At 36.3% G+C, this 17,588-nt stretch overlaps 1 protein-coding gene across 1 annotated transcript; it reads right to left on the bottom strand.

Moving 5' to 3' along the window:
- Positions 1-9,503: 9,503 nt before the first annotated feature.
- Positions 9,504-16,715, bottom strand: LOC147841477 (uncharacterized). Its single transcript, XM_087276901.1, has 5 exons — positions 16,598-16,715; positions 15,232-15,386; positions 14,145-14,243; positions 11,399-11,455; positions 9,504-9,638 (listed from the first exon to the last, which is right to left on the bottom strand). Exons 1-4 carry the CDS (start codon positions 16,627-16,629, stop codon positions 11,418-11,420), a joined length of 324 nt encoding a protein of 107 aa, XP_087133027.1. The 5' UTR covers positions 16,630-16,715; the 3' UTR covers positions 9,504-9,638; positions 11,399-11,417.
- Positions 16,716-17,588: the final 873 nt, after the last annotated feature.

The following is a 17,588-nucleotide window of genomic DNA, read 5'->3' as shown; positions in this document are numbered from 1 at the left end:
GTCATTCATTCATTCATTTTCTTGTCAGCTTAGTCCCTTTATTAATCCAGGGTCGCCACAGCGGAATGAACCGCCAACTTATCCAGCAAGTTTTTACGCAGCGGATGCCCTTCCAGCCGCAACCCATCTCTGGAAATGTCATTTTGTCAAATGTCACGTATTCTCAACTGTTGTGCTGATCAAGAACAATCACAACTTAACATTTAGACTAGTGGTTCTCAAACTTTTTTTCATCAAGTATGAACTTAGAAAATAATTGTCTCTCCAAGTACCACCATAATGAGCAGTATTGAAATACAGTAGCGTAGTAGGCCTGATGAAGCAGCTACAGCACTGCACAGTTAAAAAATGAGGCAGATTAATAATTATTAAAAATATTTATTATTGTCAGCCATTTTAAACATTATAAATAGTATGAACATTAACACTGTACTGTGTTATATGTAAAAAAGAAACAAACAAATAAATATAAAACATTATTAAATTAAAATATGCTTTTAAAAATTCAAAATGAAAGGTTACTGTTCTTGAAAAGTAAAAAAAAAAAAAAAAAAAACTTCTGTACTTAAATGTAAAGTATTAATGTTGCCTGGACCTTAGAAATATAGGCTATATGTCATCATATTCATATATAAATCATTTTTGATCAATTTTGAAAAATATGTAGCATGTACATATGACAGATTTGATACCACAGTTTGAGAACCACTGATTTAGACTATTGTGGACAAACATATTATGACATCAATGCTGAAACGATATATTGTGCAGCCCTAATCATATTCATGAGCAATGACACAAAGACTAGTCATTTAAATAGCACCGATAGGGTCACTGACACAAACGTCATTTTGAGACATGAAAGTTGCACGTCTTTGCAGGTACTCCATTGTGTTTTGCTGTAATTGTTTGTACATAACACACATTGTTTTGCAAATATTAAATACGATTTAAGAAATGCACCAAAGGTAAAACTATGATGATTTGAATGTAGAAAAAACCTATTTAGTGTCAGGGTCTGCTCTTTGAGAAACCTGAATACCTCGGGAGGATAAACAGGCTTTGTGGGTGCATGGTTGTGAATTAATTACACAAAACAAATGAATCCAAACCAATATTGCAAGCCTTTCTAGTGGGATTTCTCTCTGTTTTCTTCTTGTCCGATGTGATACATGCTCAGCTAAAATATTTAAGAGAATTGGAGAGATTCAGACCACACTCTACAAATGCTGGATTGCAATGAATGCTACAGTGTAGGGAGAGAAAAGCAGAGAGAGAGAGATGTATTAAAACCTTGTCGAGAGGTCAGACAGCCTGAAAGATGACAGTGCACTGCTCTTTTAGACGGACATGCAAGACTCTGCCTCCTCTCTCTGAGCAATTCTTTGCTGACGCTGATGATGATATTTTCTCAAAATATTCATACTTGCAAACCTTATGTAATGCTTAAAAGACTGCTTAATCATTTATGTATCCAGTCTTACATTTTTGAGGTCAGGTAAGGATGGATGGAGAAATTGATAGGAGGACAGAACATTAAATAGATGGATGGATGGATAGTTAGACAGATAGACGGACCGATAGATAGATAGATAGATAGATAGATAGATAGATAGATAGATAGATAGATAGATAGATAGATAGATAGATAGATAGATAGATAGATAGATAGATAGATAGATAGAAAAAAATAATAGACGGACGGACGGACGGACGGACAGGCAGACAGACAGTTAGATAGATAGATAGATAGATAGATAGATAGATAGATAGATAGATAGATAGATAGATAGATAGATAGATAGATAGATAGATAGATAGATAGATAGATAGATAGATAGATAGATAGATAGAAAAAAATAATAGACGGACGGATGGACAGACAACTGGATGGACGGACGGACAGGCAGACAGACAGTTAGATAGATAGATAGATAGATAGATAGATAGATAGATAGATAGATAGATAGATAGATAGATAGATAGATAGATAGATAGATAGATAGATAGATAGAAAAAAATAATAGACGGACGGATGGACAGACAACTGGATGGACGGACGGACAGGCAGACAGACAGTTAGATAGATAGATAGATAGATAGATAGATAGATAGATAGATAGATAGATAGATAGATAGATAGATAGATAGATAGATAGATAGATAGATAGATAGATAGATAGATAGATAGATAGATAGATAGAAAAAATAATAGACGGACGGATGGACAGACAAATGGATGGATGGACGGACAGATGGACGGAAGGACGGACAGACAGACAGACAGTTGATAGATAGATAGATAGATAGATAGATAGATAGATAGATAGATAGATAGATAGATAGATAGATAGATAGATAGATAGATAGATAGAAAAAAATAATAGACGGACGGATGGACAGACAACTGGATGGACGGACGGACAGGCAGACAGACAGTTAGATAGATAGATAGATAGATAGATAGATAGATAGATAGATAGATAGATAGATAGATAGATAGATAGATAGATAGATAGATAGATAGATAGATAGATAGATAGATAGATAGATAGATGCTGTAGATAGATAGATAGATAGATAGATAGATAGATAGATAGATAGATAGATAGATAGATAGATAGATAGATAGATAGATAGATAGATAGATAGATAGATAGATAGATAGATAGATAGATAGATAGATAGATAGATAAAAATAATAGACGGACGGATGGACAGACAACTGGATGGACGGACGGACAGGCAGACAGACAGTTAGATAGATAGATAGATAGATAGATAGATAGATAGATAGATAGATAGATAGATAGATAGATAGATAGATAGATAGATAGATAGATAGATAGATAGATAGATAGATACTGTAGATAGATAGATAGATAGATAGATAGATAGATAGATAGATAGATAGATAGATAGATAGATAGATAGATAGATAGATAGATAGATAGATAGATAGATACTGTAGATAGATAGATAGATAGATAGATAGATAGATAGATAGATAGATAGATAGATAGATAGATAGATAGATAGATAGATAGATAGATAGATAGATACTGTATGGCGTCTGTTGTACTATTAGGTGTGTTGGCAGAGAATTGTTTGTCTTTTCTTTGAGCTCAAATGCTCCTGATTAAATTCTCTACTCTTGTTTCGGTTCTGCCTGGTTTAATCCGTCTCTCTCACTCTCTCTCTCTTACATGCAAGTGAGAAAAGCAAGTGTTCGCGGATGTTAAAGAACAAAACATTCTGATCAGTTTTCTCTCTCAGGTGGAGTAAGACTTTTATAGAAAGCAGTTACTGATTCTGAATATGTAAGAACAGTGGACATTTATTTAAAACTTTAACTCAGTTTTTTCTTTGGCTGGCTTAGAAAGCTTTTGAACTTTTTTATAAAAGGGTACAATTTAGACTCCTGACTCATGTCTCAGATCTAAATAACAGCGATATTTTGAGCTTTTGACTCAAAATGCAAAAAAATTAACATAAAAATAATGCTTTATGACGTCAAGATATTCATTTGAACATTGGCATAGTTCAACATCAACATGTTCATAAAATGAAATTAGATTCTACTGTAGCTATTAAAGTCTGACTGGTGGGGTAATATAACAATACTAAATGCAGATAATAACATCATAGCATAACATACAATTTTAACATTTCTCTATGTTAAATGCATCACATTCTTCATTGTTGGCAAAAAAAATTAATAAATAAATAAATATATGAAATAATTATAAATATATAAATAAATAAATAAATATAAATAAATACATGAAAAATAAATAAATAAATAAAGATAAACAAATAAATATAAATAAACAAACAAATAAATAAAAGTAAAATAAATACATACATAAAAACAAATATACAGTACAAAAATAAACAAATACATATATAAATACATAAAAATAAAAAATGAATAAAAAATAAAAATATATCAAAAAAATACACAAATAAATGTAAAAATTAAATTTCTAAAATATATAGAAATAAATGAACAATTAAATAAAAATAAAAAAATATATATATAAATAAATAAATAAAAAAATATAAAAAAAGATAAATACATAAATAAACAAATAGAGAAAAATATATAAATATGTAAACTAATTACTAAATAAACACACACACACACACACACACACACACACACACACAAATGAATGAATAACAAACAAACAAACAAACAAATGAATAAAACGTGTGTGTGTGTGTGTGTGTGTGTGTGTGTGTGTGTGTGTGTGTGTGTGTGTGTGTATGTATATTAAATATAAAAAAACAAATACATAAATACATAGACAAAAATGAATAAAAATACAAATACATATAAATAAAACACAAATACATAAATTAATAAAAATATGTAAAATAAATATAAATACAAAAGCAAACAAATAAATACAAATAAATAATTGTATAAAAAAATATACATAAATAAACAGAAAACAAAAAAAAAAAGTTGTTGCTTTATTTTACATTTAGCTGTTGATTTATTTTGACATCAAAACAAAGCAACAACAAAACTGGATTATTTCATATAAACATCCAAATGACCCCTAACTAGATAAAATATACCAAAAACCTATACCAAAACATTGCAGAGCTGCATGAATACATGAGAGTTGCATGCATATATTATGATATTTACATACTTGTTTGCATTAAGAAAAAGATGCATAATGTATAACACCCCCAAGAGCATCTCAAGAATTGTAAATCATGTGTGTTCAACGAACAAAAAAACTGTGTTCTGACTCAAAACCCTCCAAGAATCACAACATTTGATCCACTGGTACTCCAGGAACAAACATACTCTCATCGGACTCAATTCTCGATCAAAATGGCGTTATTACATGAAGAGGAACACAGCAGACATTAAATATGGCTGATCGTCAAGAAGACTCACATGATGAGGTGAGTATTCATCTGCCAGACCGCCATCAAAAGCCTCATTTATATAAAGAGGGATTGGGTGAACCCATCATAATCACCGCCTTGACTGTCTGTTCTCTGAGATTACAGGCCTTGGCTTTTGATTATATACCACCAAGCGCAAGCCGCCGACGCACAAACCCACAAACATCCCTTCCACAAAAGTACAGGTGCAAATTGTGATAAATCCCCAAGGCTTGTTTATAAAAAATAGGCGTAATAATTGAGCTGTTCACACCCTTAGGATCAAGTCTAGCAAGTAAAAAAAAACAAAAAAAGAAGTGAAGTTGTGAGGGATTTCTGCGTTGTGTTCGCACATGCCTCCACAGTAGATCAAAATCTTTCATTTCAAAAGAGAACAGAAAATCCTGTTTGCCCATGACGGGTTGGCTTTCATTTATTAAAAGGCAGCTGACATTTTATGTCCGCGTAGAGGTGCTATAGAAACCTGCTGTTAAAATTGCACTCGTAATGTCAAAACTGTTTCATCCTGTTTCTCTTCTTCTTCTTTTTTTCTCGTGCATGGCTGATTTTGTTCCCAATGCTCTTTTGAAAGCCTGCAGGAGGGCGGATTCTAATACAGAGGAAGCATCTCTAATTCTTCAGCGTTTAGTTAGTGTTTGTCATTGTTAATGTTGACTGTTGGTTGAGGCTGTTATCGATGGGAGAAAGTGACAGCAATATGTGCTCACCGACTACAAATCACATTTCCACAGCTGTTCTAGTCAAATCACACATCAAATCAAAGCAAATCAAAATGGAAGCAAACGTGCTCTGCCATATTTAGATTTACATTTTTCAAGTTCAGAGTCTGTGAAGAAACATTGTTCTGATGTTCTATTTAGCAGGTGTACATTGTAAAAACATTTCAAGAGTTGCCACTTAGATATGCTTAGCATTTATAGCCTACCTGTCAACCCTCCCGTTTTTCCCGGGATTCTCCTGTATTTTACTGTTCTATCCCGCTATTATGATTGCAGGTTTGGCATGCTGTCCCGGGAGAGAACCTTAAGCTCAGAGATATAAGGGGATCAGACATTAGGTATAGGTCTAGAGAGCTCCCCCCTTAGAAAAGGGAGGAAAAGGAGGAGATGGGGTGGAAGGGGGGATTCTTCCAAAACGAAGAGAGAGCAGTAGAGAGAAAACGATCCATTTATTGCAAACTGGGATCGCTCTGATTGGATTATTACTGATTACAGATGAGGAGCAGTCGTGCTCTATTATATCACGTGCACCTCTTGAAATTAGTTTATGAAAAAAAGGCGACACTGTGGCTCAGTGGTTAGCACTGTTATCTCAAAGCAAAAAGGTTGCTGGTTCAAGTCCTGCCTGGGTCAGTTGGCATTTCTGTGTGGAGTTTCCTGGTTCTCCCCATGTTAATGTGGATATCTTCCGGGTGCTCTGGTTTTCCCCACAGTCAAAAAGACATGTTATAGGTGAATTGAATAAACAAAATTGGCCGTAGTGGGAATGAGTATGAATGGGTGTTTCCCAATACTATGTTGCAGCTGGAAGGGCATCTGCTGCCTAAAACATGTGCTGGAATAGTTGGCGGTTCATTCTGCTGTGGCGACCCCTGATAAATATGAGACTAAGCGTAGGAAAATCAATGATTGTTAGCTTAAACATTTCATATTACATAATATTTTAAGAAAAGATGCCTATACAATACTTATTTAATAATGATGATAATAATAATAATAATAATAATAATAATAATAATAATAGTGTTCAGAAATCCAGGCTAATTCTGAAAACGTACCTCTAAATATACACTCCGGAGAGTGCCAAATACGTCCCAGGAGCTTTTTTTTTTTTTTTCGTTTTTGTTTTCGGGAATCCACCAGAGGCCGATGTGTACACTTTTTCAGATGTCAAATTTTTCTTACAAGTGCCATTAACACCTGCTGTTCTTGCATACACCCACCAGAGGCCACTGTTGACTGACTGACCAATCGACTGACCCACCCTCCTCCTTCCCCAAACCCAACCAATTTTATCGATTGACCCGCCCACCTACTTCCCTAAACCCAACCAACAATTTTCTAAAGCAATCCAGAAAAAGAAAAGCCCTCGTCTGATTTTACCACATTTTTAGATTGTACCACATTTCATCCTGTAATTTACCTGTTTTTTGTTATTTTTGGAATTCTGTTTTTGTCCTACCTGCTTTCTGGAACTGTTCTTCACCAGACTTGAACCCCGTCAACTCCTCTCTGCGTCTCAAGTCCACCGACGTACATGACGAGGTAACAGGACAAACTGATTACAGCAGGAAAGTCCTCCACACAGGGGTAAGCGGTCAGCTGGTAAGCGCGAAAAGGAATGCCGTCATACCGCCCCGTAGCATTCGTTTAAAAAATGAAATGCAGTCATACATTCCTCTGGCTACATAATTTGTGGCCTCCAGAAACATATATAGGACTACGTTTTCAGAATGAGCCTATATTGAAAAAACATGACCTGATATGAGCAGGGTAAGGGTTAAGACCCAGTGGGGGTTGTCTTTAGTGGAACACCAAATGGTGAAATGCCAATAACATTGGCGAGGCCAGTAATGTTAAAATGAGTGGACCTTTTGAGTGTGTGTTTGTGTATGTGTGTGTGTTGGGGGGGGGGGGGACTTGCTTAAAATGTCCTAATTTTGGAAATAGGGAGATAAAAACGGTCATCTTTTTGTCTATAAAAGGTAATGGTGAAAAATAAGAGCTGAAAATATAAACCTAAAAGTATACAATTGGTCTTGTGTTGTATATCAGGGGTTCCTGGAGAGCCGGTGTCCTGCAGAGTTTAGCTCCAACCCTAATTAAACACACCTGAACAAGCTAATCAATGTCTTACTAGGTATAATTAAACACCCAGACAAGTGTGAGACAAGTTGGACAAGTTGGAGCTAAACCCTGCAGGGACACTGGCCCTCCAGGACCGAGATTGGTGACCCCTGTTATATATTTGGAAGCAGAACACAACATTTGTTGGCGTTCACAAATGTATCACAACCTGCTTTTTGTATTAAATTGAACCCTAAAAGTACATCAGGTGGATGTGATCAGTATAAATGTGGTGTATTATCTCTTCACAAGTCTTGAATATATGAAGAAAAAAACAAGCTATGTAGACAGAACTATGGAGAATGAATCACAACGAACACCCCTAAAGCAGTGTTTCCCAAGCTTGTTTCTGAAGGCAGACCAACAGTACACATTTCCAGCCCCTCCCTTATCAAACACACCTCAATCAATGTGTCAGAACATTAAAAGAGATTCCAAACCCTGAAAATGAACGGCTCAGATAAGGGAGACATTCAAAATATGTATTGTTGGTGTGCCTCCAGGAACAGGGTTAGGAAACACTGCTCTAAAGGATCTTGTCACGCCTCCATTATTAGCGAAGTGGTATTTAGCCCCATCAGTGTACCTGCTGGAGTGACTAGCATGTCGTCTGTGTAGCGCTCTAGAAAGAGGATTTGCCTAATGAATCCTCCTGATTGTGGCACGTCTCGTTAGCAAAATGACAACAGGCCAGTTTTGGCTTTGTTTGGGCGTCAGCTCCCCGCAGAGACTCCTGGATAAAGGTCAGCATCTGTTCCTCATTGAGTAGCTGCTGGAAGACATCACCTCTTTACCTGCTCTGTTGCCTGATGCTCGGGCTTCACGCTTGTCTGAGTCTTTCGAAAGGCCTTGCCGATTTTCCCTTTTCACAGTCATCGCCTTTTTTCCTTGTTTTTTTGTTTTTCTTATGGAAATGGACCCTTTTCACATTTCCGGATTTGTCAGCAGCGGAAGTCATCATAAGCTATGTTTTCATCCACCTATTTGTTATGCACATTTTGGATTATGAATGTTGAATGTGCATAACTGAGTAGAATAATCATTTTGTTCGATAAGAAAAGATACGCAAAAACTACAATCAGGCCCTTAGCAAGCTTGGTGAAAAGGGGTGTTAAAGGGGTGTTTTTTTTTTTTTTTTTCTCATAAAGTGGACCTTTTTGCAGATATTCACTTCATATTCTATTTAATTATGAAATTTAAATAATGCATACCTGTCAACATTGGGTTGTGAAAAAATAAGGGATATGCCCACCCTGATAAGGGAGTAAACCCCCTAAAAAAATCCCGAAATTACTAAATCTGTTCTTTTGGAGATTTTTTATTGCACTGTAAATCAACAGTTAAGCTGTCAGAAATAGATTTTATTATTATTATTATTATTATTAACTAAAAGAAAAAAAATAAATAGTACACATTAGCAGCAAATAAATTAGCAAACAGTTCAGCTTATAAAATTAATAGCGATTATAAAGAAGTTTTCAAATCGCAATATTCTTTTCTTCACTGTCTAACTTACACATTCTGATTAAAGAGCAACGAACGAATCTCATTTATTATGATTACATTAAATTACAGAGGTGTCACTTTAAAAATGCACACATCTAATGCGATAATCAGAGCATTCGATTGCTCATTTAGGACAAAATTAGCTGTGTTTGAAAGAAAAAAAAACAAAAATAAAACACCAAGATCGACATCTTTAGATGTTATTATTAATCATGTGTATCTGTCTGTTCAAACATACACCCAAAACCCAGACTTTCGATTTGCTTCAAATTATGTGTATCACTATGAAGCAGGTCAGCTGACAGTCACGCGCTGCTACTTGACTGTTTTGATGATTGCATGGAGAGTCGACAGCACCTGTAATGAAAGGGAAGGGAATCACCTCATTTTTAGATTTATTTCAAAGTGTTTTCATGCCTCAATAAAACGAAAGCACAAAACAGACTCAAAAATTATAAGTAAGGTGCAACCCCTGCGGGTTTGGCGGTATTGGCTGTGTATAGGGAGGATCAACTCTTCAATACTTATGGCAACCCTTCAGAAAAAGACTGAAAATACAGGAAATTACCTTTATGGGATGATAGTGGGATAGAACTGTAAAATACGGGAGAATCCTGGGAAAAACAGGAGGGCTGACAGGTATTCTTAACACAATAACCACACTTTTTGATGTACTATGTTCTAAAGATTTAGAATAATCAATAATAATAATAATACATCTACAGTATAATCAAGAGTTTTCCCAGTGGTCAGTAAGCAAATTTTTTTTTTTGAAATTACGACAATTATAGTTTTCCATCACTTTTTTTACATTAATGGATAAATGACCACATGGGCATTGCTGACAAAGAGCGTGTGTTTGTGTGCATGGAAATGTATCCCCACCTCCCTGCTATATTTGATCAAATCAGTGTCCTAAAACACACCCTCTCTCCTGATTTCACTTCTCATTCTAACAAAGAGAGTGATCCATTTGTGAATGAACAAATTTGTGTGTTATAAATGACTCGTGTGAACAATCGATATTCCTGCGTCTCATTGTGTATATCCACCTTTCTGATCTAAATGGTACAGTATAAAACATGTGTAATATTCATTCATTCATTTTATTTTTGGCTTAGTCTTTTTATTAATCTGGGGTCGCCACAGCAGAATTAATCGCCAACTTATCCAGCATATGTTTATTCACGCAGCGGATGCCCTTCCAGCCGCAAGCCATCACTGGGAAACCCATACATACTCATTCGGACACATACTTAAACTATGGACAATTTATCCTGCCCAATTCACCTGTACCGCATGTCTTTGGACTGTGTGGGAAATGGGAGCACCCGGAGGAAACCCATACAAACGCAGGGAGAACATGCAAACTTCACACTGAAATGCCAACTGACCCAGCTGGCTTGAACCAGCAACCTTCTTGCTGTAAGGCGACAGCACTACCTATTGGTCCACTGCGTCATCACATTTGTGACATAACATTTGTAATTTAAGGTAAAAAGTATGCACATTGAGGCACAGGCACTGTTATGTTATCAAACACCCTTATAAGTTACTTAAAATACTATCCGTTACTTCATGTAATTTTCTGGCACCGCAGAGTCTTGTTGTCATATTTAATTTACCTTCTTTGCTGATTTAATTTAACAAAACTAGTATAAGCCTAGAATTTAGTTCAAGTTGGTGCTCCTTTGCCTTATGGTAAGTGCAGTAAGAGACTGCTTTATCATCAATACTTGTTGAGCACAAAAATTTGTAACATTCACAATCACGAAAAAAAAAAAAAATCTTACCTATGATGTGTTCTGCCTCTGTGCTTTGTTTTGCTGTTACTACACTGATATGCAGCGCTAAAGTCGAGCATCTTCAGAAAGCCTTTAGTCTTTAGTGCGCTTGAATGACTTTTGTCCTGGGAGCACTGTACAAATGTGTCGGTGTTATGGACGCATACGCAGAGTTCGTATGTGATATCTAGTGTATATATGTGATGGTGAAAAGGGTCCATATAGATGATTCTACATTCAGGAGCTCAGGGGCAGCAGGGAAAACCAATGCTTAATTCAAATAATCAAATGCAACTAAGCACATAATTAGTTGAACAACATAAATAGGCTTACCTTTTTAAAAACGTTTCTCTTATCTTCTGTTGGTGTAGATTGACTGATTTGGCAGCCCTAGGCAAAGACAGCTCATTAAAATGATCAACAATGATGGTATTGCAGTGTAAATGAATAATCTGGAGATTTTGCTCTTCTGTGTAAGCAAATTCGATTGTGCAATGCTGAATAAGTGTATTATTCACAAAAATAAATATATATAAAACATTCTCAGTATAATTAGTTTGCAAAAACCCACACATTTACAACAATAGTTCACATAAATTTTTTATATAACAATCAAGTCAAAATAATTAGTCCTCCTTTAAAGTTAAATTGCTTTAAAAATATTTCCCAAGTGTTGCTTAATTGAGAGAATAACATGTTTTAAAACACAATAGTCTTACTAACTCATTTCTAATATAACCTATTTCTTTTGTCTTTGCCTTGACAGTGCATAATAGGGCTGCACGATATTGCGACATTGCGATATTGTGTGTTTCTGCAATATACAGTATATTGCGATATGAATACAACTTAACCAGGGGCCTCATGTATGAACGCAGCGTACGCACAAAAACTTTGCATACACCAGGTTTCACGCTTACGATTGGATTTACTAACGATGAAATGAACGTGAGAATGCGCGTTGTTTCGCGTTGTTTTCATTGGCGACTCCTAGAGGCAAATGTGTTAAATTGCACACTACAAAGCTTGTTTGAGCCATGCAATGGCAGCTGTATGGGACCATAGATAGATCATCTGCATGTCTAGCAGGTATATAAGGTTTCTATACTATGCAGTTGACCAGCCAAACAATAAAGCGCAACTTGCATCGATCGCTGGCTTTCCCAATACAATGAGAGCGATTGACTGCACGCACATTGCTATAAAACCGCCATCTGAAGACGAATTTGCATACGTGAATCGGAAACATTTCCATTCAATAAATGTGCAAATAATATGTGATGCTCAAATGCGCTTAACATAATACACAAACTTATTTATGATTCCTACTTGTCTTCCTCGTGATGAGTAGGCAAAATCTGATATGTAGTGGGGGGAAAAAGAAGAACGAGTTCACGCTGTATTTGACCGGGTTCATGAATGAGTGTCAAAACAAGTTGCCATGCGCTTTACGAGCTACGCCACCAGCGATGCTGATGTCTGTTCTCTTTAGCTTTGTTGTCTCTGTCGATCAAACAGGCGGAAATCACTCGACTAGCTAATTCCAACGACAAACTTGCAAATAAAAGTTTTTCTACCCGTGTACCTCCGATAGGAGCACCTCCAATTCACATTCTGTTCAAAGTTTCTCTTTTTACTTGCTTTTGCCATTGCTTTTTCGTTTGGTTTTGCCAAGGTACAGTCATTAGCATATTCATATGAGGGAGAAGGCAGGATGGGGTTTGGCGCTCGTGCATGTTGCGCTCAGTTTCACATTAATTTGGATGTACAAAGAGAATATGCATGGAATTCTGCGTATGCAGTTTCATACATCTGAATTTTTTACTGCTACGCACATTTACAGCTTTGAGTGTACGCAATGTTTTAGTATGATTTCAACGCAAGTCTTCGTACATGAGGCCCCTGATGTGTCACGACACACTAAGGACTAGATACAGGAGGCAAGTACACAAACAATGATTTATTAACAAAGTCAATAATGAAGCTTAACTGAGTTCGTAGAGTGTTCGTTGTAAACAAGGAAGTTTGCGGAAGTGTTGCGGACACACGACACATGTTGCACGAATCCAAGAAGAAGAGGAGTAAAGCTGCGGTCACACTAGTTTGTGTGTGCGAAATTCTGTCGTGCAGAGCTGCGAAAACGGGCGGGATTGAACAAGATTATTAGACATTTAAAAAAAAGCGTGCTATTTCTCCATGTTTTAAAGAGGTCCTGTTTTGATCATCGATTGGTCACATGCAGTCAAGTGATGCGATTTTGCAGGTCAGAGTTCACCAAGCTTGAACTTTGCACTGCAGCAACCTGCGAAATCTGAAGTATGACCTTGCATTTCCGGTCTGACGAATTCGTATGCGTATAAATGGAAGTCAATGGGAGGAAAAGCCCAGTGTGACCACAGCTTTAGAGTGAGCAGAGGTGCCTTATATCCTGTGTGTGTGTGTGTGTCTGTGCGCAGGTGATGACAATCAGTTATCCAGTGATTGTGAACGGGTGTAAGTAAGTTCAGGTGAGTTGGATGATTCCAGCGACTGCCTGACAAGGTGTTTTGAATAGCTCTATTTGGGGGGAAAGAAATCGTTCATTTAGACTAATTTGGATGATTTTGTAAGGATGTGAATCATGTATACAAAAATAATAAACAAATTAACAAGCAAAAAATAATTACAATGGAGCATACAAAAAGTAAAACAAATAGTTTTATGGTTTTCTGGAGAGTCAAATAGTATTCAGGTACAGAAGCTGAATAATTAAACGTAAAATAACAATGTATAGTCTTTTTTACTGTATTAGTCATTCATTCATTTTCTTTTTGGCTTAGTCCCTTTATTAATCAGGGGTCATCACAGCGGAATGAACCTCCAGACATATCCAGCACATCATTTACGCAGCGGAAGCCCATTCAACCGCAACCCAACACTGGGAAACACCCATACAGTCTTGGATTCAAACACATACACTACGGCCCATTTAGCGTATTCTTTTAACCTATGCTTCGTTGTGGGGAAACCGGAGCACCCAAAGTAAACCCACACAAACATGGGTAGAGCATGCAAACTCCACACAGAAATGCCAACTGACCCAGCTGGGACTCAAACCAGTGACCTTCTTGCTGTGAGGCACCATAATTGACCATTGTGCCGCTCTTCATACAAACATATTTCCCCCAATATTTAAGATCTGTAATAAAAACAGAACAAAATTAAACACATATTAATATTTTACTCTAAACACCTATACTTAACAGCAAATCCAGAGCAATAAGAAGTGGTTTCTCCTTTCTGAGGTATTATTTCTAACAAGCAATGTTCAACAATAATATTATAAGACATTCTGTGTTGTGACTAAGTTGCAATTGTGTCGGTAATAAGAAATAACACTTCACGTCAAGAATTTGGAAACAAAGAGTGTTTATGTCAGTCTTTTTGTGGATGAGTTTGTCAACCTAATTAACACTTGTACATTTTGAAACGGATGCTCAAATTGAACCACTGCTCTAGTTCACCACATCTGAAACACACTTGAGATGAAACCCAATCTTTAACACGGACAGCTTCCATGACTTCCAATTTATTTGCGATTACTGGACCGACGTTTTTTTTAAAGCCCCTAGCCGATGAAATATTTTATTGCTGAGCTTAATGTACAGTGGGAGAAATAAGTATTGAACATGTCTTGATTTTTCCTGGGAATACTATTTCTAGAGAAGCTGTTGACATGGAGTTGCGCTAGATTTTGGTAAAAACCCAAGCAATACAATAACAATGTAATGATACATAGAGAAAGTGCTGAACTGAAATCTATTTAATACTTTATATAAAATGCTTTTTTGTTGATGGTTTAAGGTTCAAGACACCCTTGAGTGTTTTTTTTTTTATTTGACAGATTTGTCTGTGTTGAGCATCATTTAACACAAAATTAGCACCTGTCAGCTTTAAATGTGATAAAAACTGGCTAATTTTGAGCTTGCATTGGCTGATTTCATCTTCCGAGTTTGAAATAATTTTTGGGGCGGGATTAAAATCGTTGACTTATTACGAATCTGCTAGTGGAGTAATGACGCGTCAGTTTTGCATTATTATTCATAGCCAAGTTTTCTTAACCTATAAAAAAGATTGTGCTTTTTAATTATTCATGAGAGCATGAGCTTTTTAAAGGCAAAACAGACCTGCCAAGCTGTAAGACCCAATGGCTGGGTGAGGCTGTGTCCATGCACAGCATGTGTTAGTTTCCATGATCCACGGGGTTTGTTGCATGTTTTTCCCTGATTCTGTCAGGGCGGATATAGCTGTTGGTTTGCAGCAAGCATTTTTGTCGGGAGAGCTGTAAGAAAATTGGAAATGGCGGAATTTGTCTTTTATCAGTTGAGTTCATTACCATTCAGACACATCACCTATATCCGTGCTGCTGTGTTCGCCTATGTTTAAAATCTTCCACACAATAGGCAGGTCTAGTGGTTAGAATAGACAGGGCAAGAGACCTGCTGCACTGCTACACTGTGTCTGCATTCAGACCCGAATATTAAGTAGGAGAGAAGTCCTCCTCATGTATAGTGTTTATATAAACATGATTATCTTTATATATCTTTAAAATTATTAATAACATACGTAGCAGGGCTCATGGCCCTTTAAAGATGCTTCTCATATGGAGAATGAAGGCACATGCATTCCTCTGGTGTGAGTTTTTTTTTTATACTGACTTCAACAGAATGTAAAAATGTTGATGGTTCTGTGGGTCTCATCTATCAAATCTGATCTTTATTTTGTATTTTCAAGATTCAAGTCAGGTTATTGGCTGGGCCATTCCAGCAGCTTTATTTTCATTCTCTGAAAGCATTTGAGAGTTTTCTTGGCTGTGTTTTGGACCAATGTCTACCTGAAATGTCCACCCTGGTATGATTTTCATCGTCCTGCTAATGTAGATGTTAGACTGAAGCAGCTTATACTCATTTAAAATGACGAAGGGCAGAGGGATGATAAAGAAATACTGAGAGATTTCAGCTGCTGTCAGCTGCCTTTCTACACCTCCCGTCTTTCATGTGTTATATTCTTTTTCCCTCTGCCATTTCACTTTATTACACAGAACTTCATTTGTAATCTAATTAGTTCTTTGCATTCATGGATTTCTTTGGTTGTTACCAAAATTCTGTAAAAAAATGCAAGGTACCAGCACCCTTTTAAATATGTTTTCTGAGAAAAATGGTGACGTTTTCAATACTTAATAAACGATTTAAATTTACTCAACTTTTCCAACGAAGATTTAAGACTTTCCAAATGACCATGGTTTTTAATACTTCAAATTTACAGCACTTTTATTTTATTACCCCAATAAAACTGGTGCCAATTATGGCAGTCAAACATTTTTCTCACATATTGTAATAAAATAATATCAGCCTGTCAGGTAGTATTTTCTGTTAATGACAGACTGACAGCACATTGTGCTTCACTTCAGCTTCCTGTTCATTTTTCAGCTGTAAGTCTCGCTGTTAATACAATGTCTAACACCAGGGAATATCAAGGCTTGAAACGGCGCACCTCCAGTCCTGCTGTGCTGAAAACAGCTTCATGAAGTTCAGTGAGAATATTCCTGAAACAGAAGCCCTATTCAGATCCTCCGAGATCTCAGATGTTTCACTTGTGATCCTGCAGAATCTTCACACTACAGAGTCAAAATGTTCAAAGTGAGGCAGGTGCATTTTTCACTATCTCTGAGACTAAGAGATTACAGGAAGACGCTTGAAAAAACGGATACACACAAACAGAGAGTGAGAGAGAAATAGATATTTTACTTTAAAACCTCTTTAATTTATACATTAAAATCTCAAAAAGCAAAGTACATTTATTACTAAATGTCACAAAACTATTTGATCACCAGACAACACCAACTAAATAATATCATGTCCTCTTCACATAGTGTACATAAAGCTCCATTCACACATTCAATTATTGTCTTATAATATGAAAGATAAAAAATATCCAGTGAGCGGCAGTTCTGTGGGCATAAATGACTTGTTGATGCTTTAAGTCAGAGGAGAATAGCCAGACTGGCTACAGCTGATAGAAAGGCAACAGTAACTCAAATAACCTCTCGTTACAATCGAGGTATGCAGAAGAGCATCTCTGAAAGCTCAACACATAACCTTGAGGCGGATGGGCTACAGCAGCAGAAGACCACACCGGGGGCCACTCTTGTCAGCTAAGAAGAGGAAACTGAGGCTATATTTTACAAAGGCTCAGCAAAAATGGACAATAGAGTCTCGATTTCTGCTGCATTCGGATGGTAGGGTCAGAATTTGGCGTTAACAACATTAAAACATCATTAAATTATTATTATTATTAAATTAATTAGACTCGTTTCTTGAACATAACAATGAGTTCAATGTGTTCAAATGGCCTCCACAGTCACCAGAGCCAATCCAATTAAGCATCTTTGGGTTCATTTCGCTGTGGCAACCCCAGATTAATAAAGGGACTAGGTGAAAAGAAAATAAATGAATAAATAATCACTTAATTAATTTAATATGCA

Source organism: Danio rerio, chromosome 12 (genome assembly GCF_052040795.2).
Source record: "Danio rerio strain M-AB ecotype USA chromosome 12, GRCz13ab, whole genome shotgun sequence".
NCBI classification, from domain to species: domain Eukaryota; kingdom Metazoa; phylum Chordata; class Actinopteri; order Cypriniformes; family Danionidae; genus Danio; species Danio rerio.
This window is presented reverse-complemented; position numbering and strand designations above follow the sequence as displayed.

Coding starts and splice junctions, on each gene's coding strand:
- LOC147841477 (XM_087276901.1), bottom strand. CDS start 16,629: ATGAAGCTGTTTTCAGCACAGCAGGACTGGAG. Junction 15,387..16,597: donor TCAGCACAGCAGGACTGGAG/GTGCGCCGTTTC, acceptor ATTTTCTTACAG/CTCTCCCGACAAAAATGCTT. Junction 14,244..15,231: donor TGGGTCTTACAGCTTGGCAG/GTCTGTTTTGCC, acceptor TTTTTATTACAG/ATCTTAAATATTGGGGGAAA.